Here is an 11,587-nt window from a genome sequence, read left to right as displayed (position 1 = left end):
CAAGCATGTTTGGCCGTTTCTTTAAGAACAAAGAGGATGGCAAGACTGGTCCCCCAGGCCATCAACGTCAAGGTGGTTCAAATGGATCGACGGATGAGCTACCAGTCGGTGGAGGATTTTTTAATCTACCGCCTCCTGTATCCAAGCCATATGGTGTCACGAACTCGACTGCTTCCAGCAATTCCGTAACTGCAATTGGAGCTGGAGCGTACCCGCCTGCTGTGAATTACAATAACAATAGCTCCCAGGAATATAATGGACCTGCTTCTACTCCTGAAATGTTTGGCGGCATGTCATTGCGAGCTCCTGCTATTTCTAAACCGGTAGGAAGGTTCCAGCCTCAGACTGCGGTTCAGAATCAGTATGGAGGCTATGGAAGCACACCATCGAGCGCAATGCCATCTGTTCAATCTAGTGGTAGTTTGTTTAATGGGCTAGCTGTTGCTTCAGTACCACCGGTAGCACAACTTGATGACATTTCTCGCATTTCGAACATACCGGTACCTGATGACACTGGGTTGGCGATTCCCACACAACGGAAATCAACTAGAAGCTCAGGATCATCTCACCATATTGATGTGACTGGTGGAGAATCATTTAATGCGTCACGATATTCGCGCACGAGTACAGGCAGCAATGCGACATCAAGATCAAGTACAAAGGCTGCAAAAAAGAAAAAGAAAAAAACATTTCGTCCTGGTTTTGGTCGACAATTGTCTGATGAATCTGCGGCAGCATTACAACGTGGAGACTTAAAAGAAGATGATGTTATATCTCAGCAACGAGAAGGACGTCGTCTATCCGACCGATCGGATAGTTCTCGTAGCTCGCGAAGTGCGACAAATCCTACGGATTTGGCCCATTTATTGCCTCCAGTTACTTCAGGCTCGGTTTTGCAAGGATTGACGGTTCACAAAGGTAGCATTACTTCTAGTGGCGGTGTTCTAGCTGGTCTTACAGTTCATAAACCAGCTTCACCTGTGCCATCTCCACCAAAGATGGTGGCTCCAGTCGAAACGGAATCAAGTGGGATGTTGTCGGGCTTAAATATTCACAAAATGCCGATCAGTATCACGAATGATAAACCCGAAGCTATGATCAATGCTGTAGTGGAGGAACCTCATGACGTATACAAACCGCTCCCACCTCCTGAACCCAGTAAAGCCCCGTTGACTCCGGAAGATCGACTGTTTAACACTTTGCGTGACTTTCATGAAAGTGCCGTGGGTTTTCGTAAACTTACGGTCAAGCAGAATGAAGAAGAAAATCGACTTTTGGAACGCAAGACACACCTTACAAACCAATTAGCGCAGTATGAAATGGATTTGCGAGACATTGAGGCACAACAACATCATGCATGTGAGGTCGAAGATTTTGAGAAAGCAGACGCGCTAAATGCAACAATTAATAGCGTACGGCATTGCATAACGCTTAATGAAAGCGATGTACGAAAAGTGGAGAGCGAGATTGTCGCATTCGCGAAGGCTAAGGAAAAAGCTTTCGCTAATCAACTTAAGAGTACGCGTGGAACTTTACGTGAGCTCGAAAAATTTCGTGAAGATCAAGAATCGGATAGAACGGTTGCACGCAACGAGTACAAATTGTACAATATAAACCAGACACAGCAGCTGCAGTTTGAAGCCGAAAGAATTGAGTCTGAGATGCATCATGTGTCAGTAAGTCTAGAGAATGTTAATGCTGAAAAGTCGGAGATTGAAGCTACGATTGAAGGTCAATGCAGCACGGAGTTTGCGATTCAGGCTAGATTGATGGAAGAAAAAAATGCGGTGGAAGAGGAAGTGCGCGAGCTAGAGCAAAAGCTTAAGGAGAAGCTAGAGCGAGTAAAAAAGATTCAATCATCGATTGACCATGCGCAACGTGACATCAACACTGTCCGAAAACGTTATTCTCGTCAACTGAAGCGCATTGCTGATCGTGAGGAAAGCATTCAAAAGACTAAGGCAGAAGTGGAGTCAGATGGACGGCATCTTGAGAAGCAGCGCTCTGAATTTGAGACCCGACTTAAGCAATACACAGATGATATTTCACTAATTGGAAAGCGTATTGGCGCTGTCAAAAAGGAAATGCGTGCTGCTGCATTATTAGCAAACGTTTTGGAGGTGCAGGAGACTCGGCGGGAGCAATCAATGATTCGCAAGAAGCAGCAGGCGGCGGAACTTAGCTCGCTCAATGATGCGGCTGCGGTTGCCGAGCAGAGCCTTATGATGCTAAATAATCAGCAGGAGGAACTTCAAAAGTCGTCGTCTCTTCACAGAAATGCTATTGCGTCTGCAGAAGCCATGATTCCGCGCTTAGAGCAGGAAAAGAAAGGTGCTGCTGCCCAGCGAAATTTTAAAGAAGCAGCTCGAATTTCTAAGGACATAAAGGCGTTGGAAAAGGATCGTTCAACAGCTGAGGAAATGGTGGAAGTCGTGGAGATGGAACTTCAAGATTTGAAGGAGCGCATCGACAAGCGGCAGGTGGAGTATGATGAAAAAAAGAAGGAGCTAAAAGAAGTAGAGAGGCGCCTTGAGCTCGCCGCTTTACAAGAGCTATGGAAAGAAGCAAAGCATTTACGCACAGCCTTGCGAAAAATTGAGAGATGTAAGAGTGAGGGAGATGCTGCCACTGATGGAATTGATTTTCGATCGTCGGCACTATTACTGGTTCAGGCCGAATATGATGCATGTATGCTACAAGTGGAGACCTTCGAAAAAAAGTATGACGTTTCTGAACCTACAAGAGATGAAAGCAGTGACGATGATGACGACGACATGTCTGTTGATGGCGAAGAGAATGAAAGAAGGGATGTTAATGAGGCTCAGCACTCGATTTTGAAAGGATCGACGAATGACGTAGATGGGTCAGAAGCTAGTATGGAGGCGCTTGAAGATAATACCTTTGCTCTAGAGGAGATTACAGCACAACTCGCTGAACTGGAGTCACGGATTGAACAAGCCACGGAAAACGAAGAATACGATTTGGCAGCAAAGCTTGACGAAGAGATTGAATCGCTCAAAGAACGGAAGCAGGCGATTGTAGCATCGATGCCTGTGAATTCTGTTCGCAAGAACAGTTTGATTGAAGAAGTTGCGGAAGAGGTTGTAAGCCATGAAGTCTCTAATGAGATAGATGAAGCCCATGTGGATTATGCTCACGAAGAAATGCTCAGCCCTGTGAGTACTGGTCGATGTCAGGAAGAAGTGACGCAGACTTTAGAGACCAATCAATTACCAGCTTCGATGCTTGAGACTCCTATCGCGCTAGCAACGACTACTAACGACAATAACAGTGCCATCTTTCATCATGAGGAGCAGCAGTCGTTGCAAGAAGAAGATAAGGCGTTCCGAAGCCAGCCTGAACCAATAAATACAGGGACTGTTTCGAGCATTTTTGGAGGACTTGACGTAAAAAGCAATAGCTTACTATCTGCCGAAGCAGATAAGAGCCAGGTACCAGTGTGTAACTCTCCAATCGATACACCTAATGATTCGGAAACTAGTGGATCACTCTTTGGAGGGTTACAGATAAGTCACGGTCCACGTGTGACTTCACCAGAAATTGCAACTATGGCATCTGCTAGTGAAACGTATGAACATGAACCAGTAGTGGCACCAGCAGAAGTTTTTTCGCCTACTTCTTCCAATATGAAGGACTCGTTTTTTGGTCAACCTGAGGCATCGACTCATCAAGCTAGTTTGGTGGCGCCCTCTGCATCTGGATCACTTTTTAATGGGATGCACATGAGTGGAAGCTTCCATGTAAGCTCTTCCTCTAGCTCTATATCTGACGAAGCGGAAGCAAATGCCGAAAAATGTACCCAAAGCATGGACGCTAGTGATAATATGCAGCTAAGTTTAAGTGCAGACGCTGTTGGGGCTGATGTACCAAGAAAAGAGGAGTCGATTACTATGTTTGGTGGGCTGCAGCTATCAAATCATGTAGTCGACGCGGCCTCATCCGAACCTGCTTTGACGACGGCACGTACTGATATCTTTGGGGGTCTTAAGCTGAGTAGCAGTGCGAATGCTGCTTTGCCCAGTTCCAACGCGACAGAATCTTGTGATGACTTGATTCGTGGCTTGCAGCTTAGTAGCAGTGCAGTGATAGCTGCGTCAGAGCATTCGGAGATAGCGTATTCTGCTCGTGCAGAGGAAGAATCAGATCAGTCCGCAGATGAAGGAGATACTCGCATGTCGATTCATGAACTGTCGGAGCACGAAAGCAAGAGCGCAGTTGTTGACTTGAAGTCATCTTCTACCTTGATCGTAGCCAAAACGACCGATACTCTGAATTCAGAAGAGACAGAATCTGCGAGTGGATAAGCGCAATGTCTTCATCATAAATGCGGTTAGTATGAATACGTGCTACAGCCATGTCGACCATTTTGGGCATATGCGGTGCCTCCCATCTGTGTGAGTTATAGCCACCTTACCTTATAAACGAAAGAACTGAGATATATGAATAGGTTCGCTTTCGAGCTCTTTTAGTACAAACTGATTAAAGCTCAAGCATTTAAATCAAGCTGAATGCCGGCAGTAAGTGGTGTGTATACGAATGCTGGTAGTCTGTGTAGAAATTGCTGACAAAAGATGCCACTTCCAAGTGCGATTGAATTGAGCAGAAGACTCAATGTTGACTTTGTGAGTTCATTAAGCAATACGAATGAACCAATTGAGAAGGGAACGATCATTATCATAAGCAGTCCTCGATCCGAGATGTTGACCTTGTACGGTCGCACTAGCGTTGGCATAGTATATCGAAGTTTTACCACGGCACAAAGTTCTGTAACACATGCCAAAGACGACAGAAAGTTATCGACGCCCAAAATGACGTTAAAATCGAACAGCGCCATAAAAATGATGATGCTGTATGATAGTAAGATGGCACGACGTGGAACTCCGTTTGATACTGTACGTCTACGTATTTAGAGACACAACTCAATGAGATTGAATTGAGTAAAATCAACAAAATCTTATACAACGTACTTGATAAAATAGTGCGGCGCGAGGCCAAGATCAGCCATTCCAGCAAGTAGAAATCCATTCTTGGTCATCTTGGCGATATAGACGCCAAGATTCCCAAGCAAAGCACAACCAAGAAACCATGATCTTAACATAGGACCTGAAATCGCCTCGGCGATCATCGGGTAGTAACCGTCTCGCCATAATTCGTAAGAAGGTCTATTCACACCTGAAGCTGCAAGAAATGGCACCGAGTACGTAAGGGCTACCAATGCTACTGTGAGCATCATGGCCTTTGGATACGTTTGTCGTGGTAAATCGATCTCGCTTGCATAGGCACCTGCCGCATCAAATCCACTATAGCTCCAGTACAAAACACTGACAAGTTGACTCCATCTAGGAGCTGCACTGATGACAAACCAATTATTGGTATCAATTTGGGGTACGCTTACGATAACCAGTACGACAAAAGGTGCGACCATTGCAAGACCAAGTACTAAGAGAAACCGACCAACAGCATCGATACTAAAAATGGTCGGAATCATAAACACTGTTGCCACAGATACTCGAACAAAATACATCCAGCTTGGAACTAGAAAAGTGCGCATTTCATAAGGTCCTGAGAGTACTGCATAGACAGAATCCACCATGAGGCACGGATAGATGGCATTATCGATTACTACGAAGCATTTCAAAAAATTCTTATACCAAATTTCATTTTTCTAGCATTCTCAGTATCTTACTTACCGCCTGACATCCAACTCCAATATCCTACTTGAAATCCCATTCGACGACCAAAAGCCTTGCCTACCCATGTGCAAAAGCTTGAATCGGTTGGGAAGGCGGAAAATAACTCGGCGAATGACAAAGCCAGTGGTAGACACCAAACAAAGGGAAATACGAGTGTAGCTACGATACCAACAAAAGGTCCGCAAGCCGCCACAATGGGCTCAGACCCCCACGGACCACCACTTACGTTAAAGTATGTGATGAGTGCCAAACTCACGACGCCGAGTTTCTTGCGCCCCATGGCGCTTGTGATAAGTCGTCGTTGTATGTATCTACCTTACCTACTTGTAACGGTCGGATAAGTGTCGATGTATTTATGAAAAGAAACATCAGTAAGAAAAGTCCATTTACTACTATCTCAAAGATGAAATGACCGTTTCTAAAAGCAATTCTGAAAAATGAATTTGCAAATAGTGGAAATCATAGTTTTGTGTGATTTATCAAAAGATTGTTGCGCGCCATGCACACGTTGATTATCACAGAGGAAATGACTAAATTAGGATATTCAAGGCACGTTATCGAGTAGACTTAGGAGTTGCTGTTAAATAACCACGTAAGCCAAACTTCTAGTTTTTGTAGCCTAGTTTTTTTTCAAAAGCAGATAACTGACTGTCAGAAGCAACATTTAATTAGGTCGATTTGCTTCTAGCACCAATGCGCTAATAAAACCTTTGAAAACTGCAGTCATCGTAGTAAAGCAAGACTCGTATAGATGATGCAAGTGTCACCTGAATCAAGTTTGCTTATTCAAGAGCAGCATGTATTTCTTAAGGCGTTCTCGAGCATGTTGTCGAGGCTTTACACGTCGATTATATGCGATCAAAACGATTCCCATCTTTGTTACAGCTTCAAATACATTACAAATATGTAATTTTTACACTCAGGTATTTTAGAGGACTTAAACTTTTGGTTCGTAATACTTGCACCTGACTTGACTAATTTGTCGATCAAATTTTTGCCATCATGACATAGCCTCAAATAAATGAATCAAGCGAAACATCAATTCAAGAGTGAACCATCACAAAACCAAAACCAGCATGTGCAAGGTTCCGACAAGTATCTGATGCAACTGTTGCGACGTGGACGGGCTTTCGACGGCACCTGGGTTTAGCGAGCAGTAAAATTAACAGGCGTTAATATTTAGATTGTCAAAACGTTAAAACATTTACGTTAAATTCAGGTTACTCTAGAAGAAACAAATTACCTTCTAGAACAGTCTCCAGAACGGTCACTCTCATGATAGTGGCATTGCGACACTTCTTCGGACATATTGCTAATGCATTTATGGCACAACTTATAATACTACTATAACCTAGTTAGCTGTGTCCGGCGACAACCGACACTTAACTGTGCACCACAAGCTATTGATCAACAAACGAAGGGCACACAATGCTTGTCATTTAATAATCTACCACAATTCAGACATAAGATGAACCCCAAGCTTGTTGTTGCCGTGAAGAAGGCTGCACGCTTCTCGCCCTCGGGTCAACGCCTGTTTTCCTCTGGCAAGGATATTCGATTTGGCGTTGAGGGTCGAGCAGCAATGCTCAAGGGCGCTGATCAGTTGGCTAATGCTGTTCAAGTGACTTTAGGTCCTAAAGGTCGAAACGTGGTCATTGATCAATCGTACGGCGCTCCCAAGATCACCAAGGACGGTGTTACTGTTGCTCGTAGTGTTGAATTCAAGGACAAATTCGAGAACATGGGTGCACAGCTTGTTCGTTCCGTGGCCAGCAGTACAAATGACGCAGCTGGTGATGGAACCACGTCAGCTACCGTTTTAACACGTGCCATTTTTAGTGAAGGCTGCAAGTCGGTGGCTGCCGGTATGAACCCGACGGACTTGCGACGAGGCATTCAAATGGCAGTCGATCATGTTGTTGACGGTTTGCAAAAACTCTCGATGGATGTAGCTGACAAGGAAAAAGTGGCACAGGTAGCCACTATATCAGCCAATTCGGAAGCTGAAATTGGTAATCTCATTAGTGATGCTATGGAACGTGTGGGCAAAGAAGGTGTAATTACAGTACAAGATGGTAAGACGTTGTACAATGAGTTGGAAGTGGTTGAGGGTATGAAATTTGATCGTGGATTCATCTCGCCGTATTTTGTCACGGATAATAAAACACAGTCGTGTGAAATGGAAAATCCGTACATTTTATTGGTCGAGAAGAAGGTCTCGAGTTTACAGGCCATCATTCCCATGTTAGAAACCGTTGTGAAGCAACAGCGTCCATTGCTTATTATTGCCGAAGATGTCGAAAGTGAGGCTTTGGCTGCTCTTGTTATCAACAAAATTCGTGGTGGTGTCAAGGTGTGTGCGGTAAAGGCTCCTGGATTCGGTGACAATCGCAAAGCAAGTCTGCAGGATATGGCTGTGCTCACAGGCGCTACTGTCATTTCAGAAGACTTAGGCCACCGTCTTGAGACGGCCACTCCAGAGATGTTGGGCAGCGCCAAAAAGGTTACTGTCACCAAAGATGACACTTTAATGCTTGACGGAGCTGGATCTCCTGAAGCGGTGGAAGAGCGTGGCAATTTATTGCGTGCATCGATTGAAAGCACCACATCCGAGTACGAAAAGGAAAAACTGCAAGAACGTCTTGCCAAATTGAGTGGCGGTGTAGCTGTGATCAAGGTTGGTGGTGCCAGTGAAGTTGAGGTCGGTGAGAAGAAGGACCGCGTGGTCGATGCTTTAAACGCCACCCGTGCCGCTGTTGCTGAGGGTATTGTGCCTGGTGGTGGTGCCGCTTTGCTTTGGGCATCTCGCACACTTAACACGCTTTTTGATTCGTGCGCAAACTTGGATCAAAAGGTTGGAGTGGAGATTGTCGAGCGTGCCTGCCGTGCTCCGGCAACGCAAATTGCAAAGAATGCTGGACATGAAGGAGCAGTCGTCGTGGGCAAATTGCTGGAGAATAACTCTCCAGAACATGGTTTCAACGCTCAGACTGGTGAATATGTTAACCTAGTGGACGCTGGTATTATTGACCCGACGAAGGTTGTGCGTACGGGACTTGTGGATGCTTCGAGTGTGGCGTCGCTAATGATGACAGCTGAGGCTCTTATTGCGGACTACCCAGAGGAAGCTGGTGCTGCTGGACCTCCGATGGGTGGCATGGGTGGCATGGGCGGTATGGGTGGCATGGGTGGAATGATGTAAGTAGCTTATACCCTTCCATTATCGTCAGGCCATTGAGTTTTTGCAGTAAGAAACACTTCGAAATACAAGAAGGCAGTGGACAACCTTGTTTTCGTTGCGTGAAGACTACTGCTAAGCAAAATAGATTATTCGCAATGAAAACGTTTTGAAATTATATGTAATTACTATTGCATTTGCGTCAAAGGTTGCAAACATCTTTAGGTTACACGCTAGATAATAACTCCAGTACAAACGCTCAAGAGGCACTTACTTATCTTCTAGCATTGTCTTCAATATCTGATGTTTCAGGAATTAAACAGTGTCTTCTCATCACAGACTTTTTGACCTCAGAATAAGTGCTTTACACAAAAACTCATCGTATGTGACAGCTGACAGAATATATTACTACATCCATCCTTCAGAAAATTATATTAAAGTAATCATTGTTCTGTTTTTAGTCACATGTTTGAAATGACATCGCTTGAAGGACAATGTTGCAGCTATGTGGCGAATTTATATTCATGAGAACTACATCTGTTTATACAGAAAACGATCCTAGTTAATATCTTTAATCTTCCTGAAAGTAAAGTTTGATCATACACTGTGAAGGATTCACTGTCATGTATCCTAATCCTTTTTTATTTACAGACGTCTAGGACGAAGATGTGGAGACAAATTTAAGTATGTTGCGACTACAACCGCAGATACCGAATGGAAGGTCGCTACAGAAAATGTGGTAAAAAGAAAAAAACTTTTGATGGTAACGTGTCGACGCAAAACCCAGACGCGAAAAATGACTATAACAATGTATAGTGATTATAGCTGTGCGGGGTGTATGATTGTATAAGATACAAGATGCCGTTCCAATCAAAAAGTCAAAAAATGAGCTAAGAGTAGGAGTAATGACAGCTCTTTGTCTTTAAAGAAGAGCCTAATTGACAAAAATGCTTATCGGGTGAAGTGTCAGAAGTGATCACTAAAGGGCCTATAGAGTTGCAGATGCTGATAACGTGCAGCGTGTATGCTGATGAAGAGAAGTATCTGCCTGAACGCGAAGATCTACACAAAAGAACCAAAGAGACAAATGGCCTTCGACCAAATAGCACGCAACCGAGGAAAAATGACGGCAGTAAGGACCAGACTGGCGACAAGTCGACAAATTATCAATTTAAACGCAAGCAAGATGAAATGCTTCGTTTAAAAGTGATTACTTCTTGCTTTAAAGCAATATACGACTGACTATCTGTCACTCTTGCCGAATATGTTTCGGTTAATCAAACAGTAGGATTTGCCAAAAAAATTGTGTTGTCTTCTTATCAAAAAATGCTGTTCTGAGCGAATTAACAACATTTGTTTAAAAAAAAGCTATATGCTCACCTGCATGCTTTTGGAGATGTTAAACGCATACAATTTCTTCAATGCCAGCTCGTCTAAAAGACATACGTTAGACGTAGATTGAGATATCACGTGGTCAATTGCATATGACGACCAAAGTTTTGGATGAAAACAAAGTACATAAACTTCTTCTCAGTCGTTCTATTCAGACCATTTGCAGAAAAGTAAAAGACTAGAAGATGCCGCTGAAGAGGTGACACTAATGTTCAGACAACATGGCTAAAGTCTTTGTTAAACAACATTAAGCGTGTGAATTCTAAGAAATTCTTAGCCGTAAACAAACAGAACTTACAAATTTGTACTTGTTAACTACATATAGAAGACTGGTTTGCGAGAACATGCTTATTGTCGGCGACGGCATTTGTTATTTGACTGTACGGTAGGCGTGATGGCGTTCGGATCGGCTTCTGCACCTGTCAGATGATCTTTGTCGCTCTGATCGACAGTGTCGTCATCAGTGTCCGTTTTGGGTGTATTATCATTGGCCGGGGTAGGTGCAGCCTCATTAGAATTATCAGTCGTCGGTGTTGTTGCTGGCGTGGTTTTGTCTGTTTTCGGTGTATTCGAGTTTGCTGGGGCAGGTGTAGCCGCATCTGTATTGGTCCATGTCGGTGTCGCGGGCGTGTTATTGGTTTCCGTTTTCGGTGTATTCGAGGGGGTTGACCCATCTCCCGAAGCTCCAGTTAGCGGAGCGCAATTCGTGTACACTTGCCACGGAGTCGTGTGCAAAGCAATCCAATAGGACGATAGCACCGATGCACCCTGGCATTTGGACTTGTCGTATGGTAAATTGGCTGGTGTCTGGGGGTAGTCGACGGCACAATTCCAGTTCGTGAATGCGAGAATGTCATCACACCAGACCTCACACGGACCTTGGTGAGACCCTGTGAAAAAGTCCCACTGCACCATATCAGGCAATACTTGAGGCGTACCGTCAACCACAGAAAAGCCGCATTCTTTTGAAGCGTTGTCAACAAGAGTCTGTGATTCCCAGGCCAGCTCTTTGAGCGTCTTGAATTTGCTCGAGTTAAATGCCGTCCAGTATGCTTTTGTATTAGAAGCTGAGTTGGTGGTATATGACATTCCACTCGGAACAGGTAAAACCTTTTCGGGGTTAATGGTGCCGGACGGACTGTTCTGGGCATAAAATCCGGCGGGCCACGTCGGTAGTGGTACCGCCATTTTGTTGTGCGCTTCTGTTAGTGCAGCCAGTACTGCGAATGTCAGCGCAGATGTCTTGAAAAACTTGATTGCCATTTTAATGTTAATAGAAGTCGCTGGATGTGGTGAGGCAAAT

At 44.3% G+C, this 11,587-nt stretch overlaps 4 protein-coding genes across 4 annotated transcripts; 2 read left to right on the top strand and 2 right to left on the bottom strand.

The window, feature by feature from the left end:
- Positions 1–5: 5 nt before the first annotated feature.
- PHALS_08578 (UVR domain) lies at positions 6–4,325 on the top strand (the record flags this gene model as incomplete). The annotated part of the gene is made up of 1 exon (XM_024723953.1): positions 6–4,325. One exon carries the CDS (start codon positions 6–8, stop codon positions 4,323–4,325), a length of 4,320 nt encoding a protein of 1,439 aa, XP_024574878.1.
- Positions 4,326–4,507: 182 nt separating this feature from the next.
- Positions 4,508–5,994, bottom strand: PHALS_08577 (amino acid-polyamine-organocation family; the record flags this gene model as incomplete). Its single annotated transcript, XM_024723952.1, has 3 exons — positions 4,508–4,919; positions 4,989–5,643; positions 5,712–5,994. 3 exons carry the CDS (start codon positions 5,992–5,994, stop codon positions 4,508–4,510), a joined length of 1,350 nt encoding a protein of 449 aa, XP_024574877.1.
- Positions 5,995–7,182: 1,188 nt separating this feature from the next.
- PHALS_08576 (chaperonin) lies at positions 7,183–8,952 on the top strand (the record flags this gene model as incomplete). Its single annotated transcript, XM_024723951.1, has 2 exons — positions 7,183–8,845; positions 8,921–8,952. 2 exons carry the CDS (start codon positions 7,183–7,185, stop codon positions 8,950–8,952), a joined length of 1,695 nt encoding a protein of 564 aa, XP_024574876.1.
- A 1,680-nt stretch (positions 8,953–10,632) lies between these two features.
- Positions 10,633–11,547, bottom strand: PHALS_08575 (uncharacterized protein; the record flags this gene model as incomplete). The annotated part of the gene is made up of 1 exon (XM_024723950.1): positions 10,633–11,547. The coding sequence occupies one exon, from the start codon at positions 11,545–11,547 to the stop codon at positions 10,633–10,635; it is 915 nt and encodes a 304-aa protein (XP_024574875.1).
- Between the last annotated feature and the right edge of the window lie 40 nt (positions 11,548–11,587).

The sequence above is a fragment of the Plasmopara halstedii genome (genome assembly GCF_900000015.1).
Source record: "Plasmopara halstedii genome assembly, contig: Scaffold_323, whole genome shotgun sequence".
In the NCBI taxonomy this organism is placed as follows: domain Eukaryota; phylum Oomycota; class Peronosporomycetes; order Peronosporales; family Peronosporaceae; genus Plasmopara; species Plasmopara halstedii.
The sequence above is the reverse complement of the archived record's forward strand: the minus strand, read 5'-3'. Positions and strand labels throughout refer to the sequence as shown.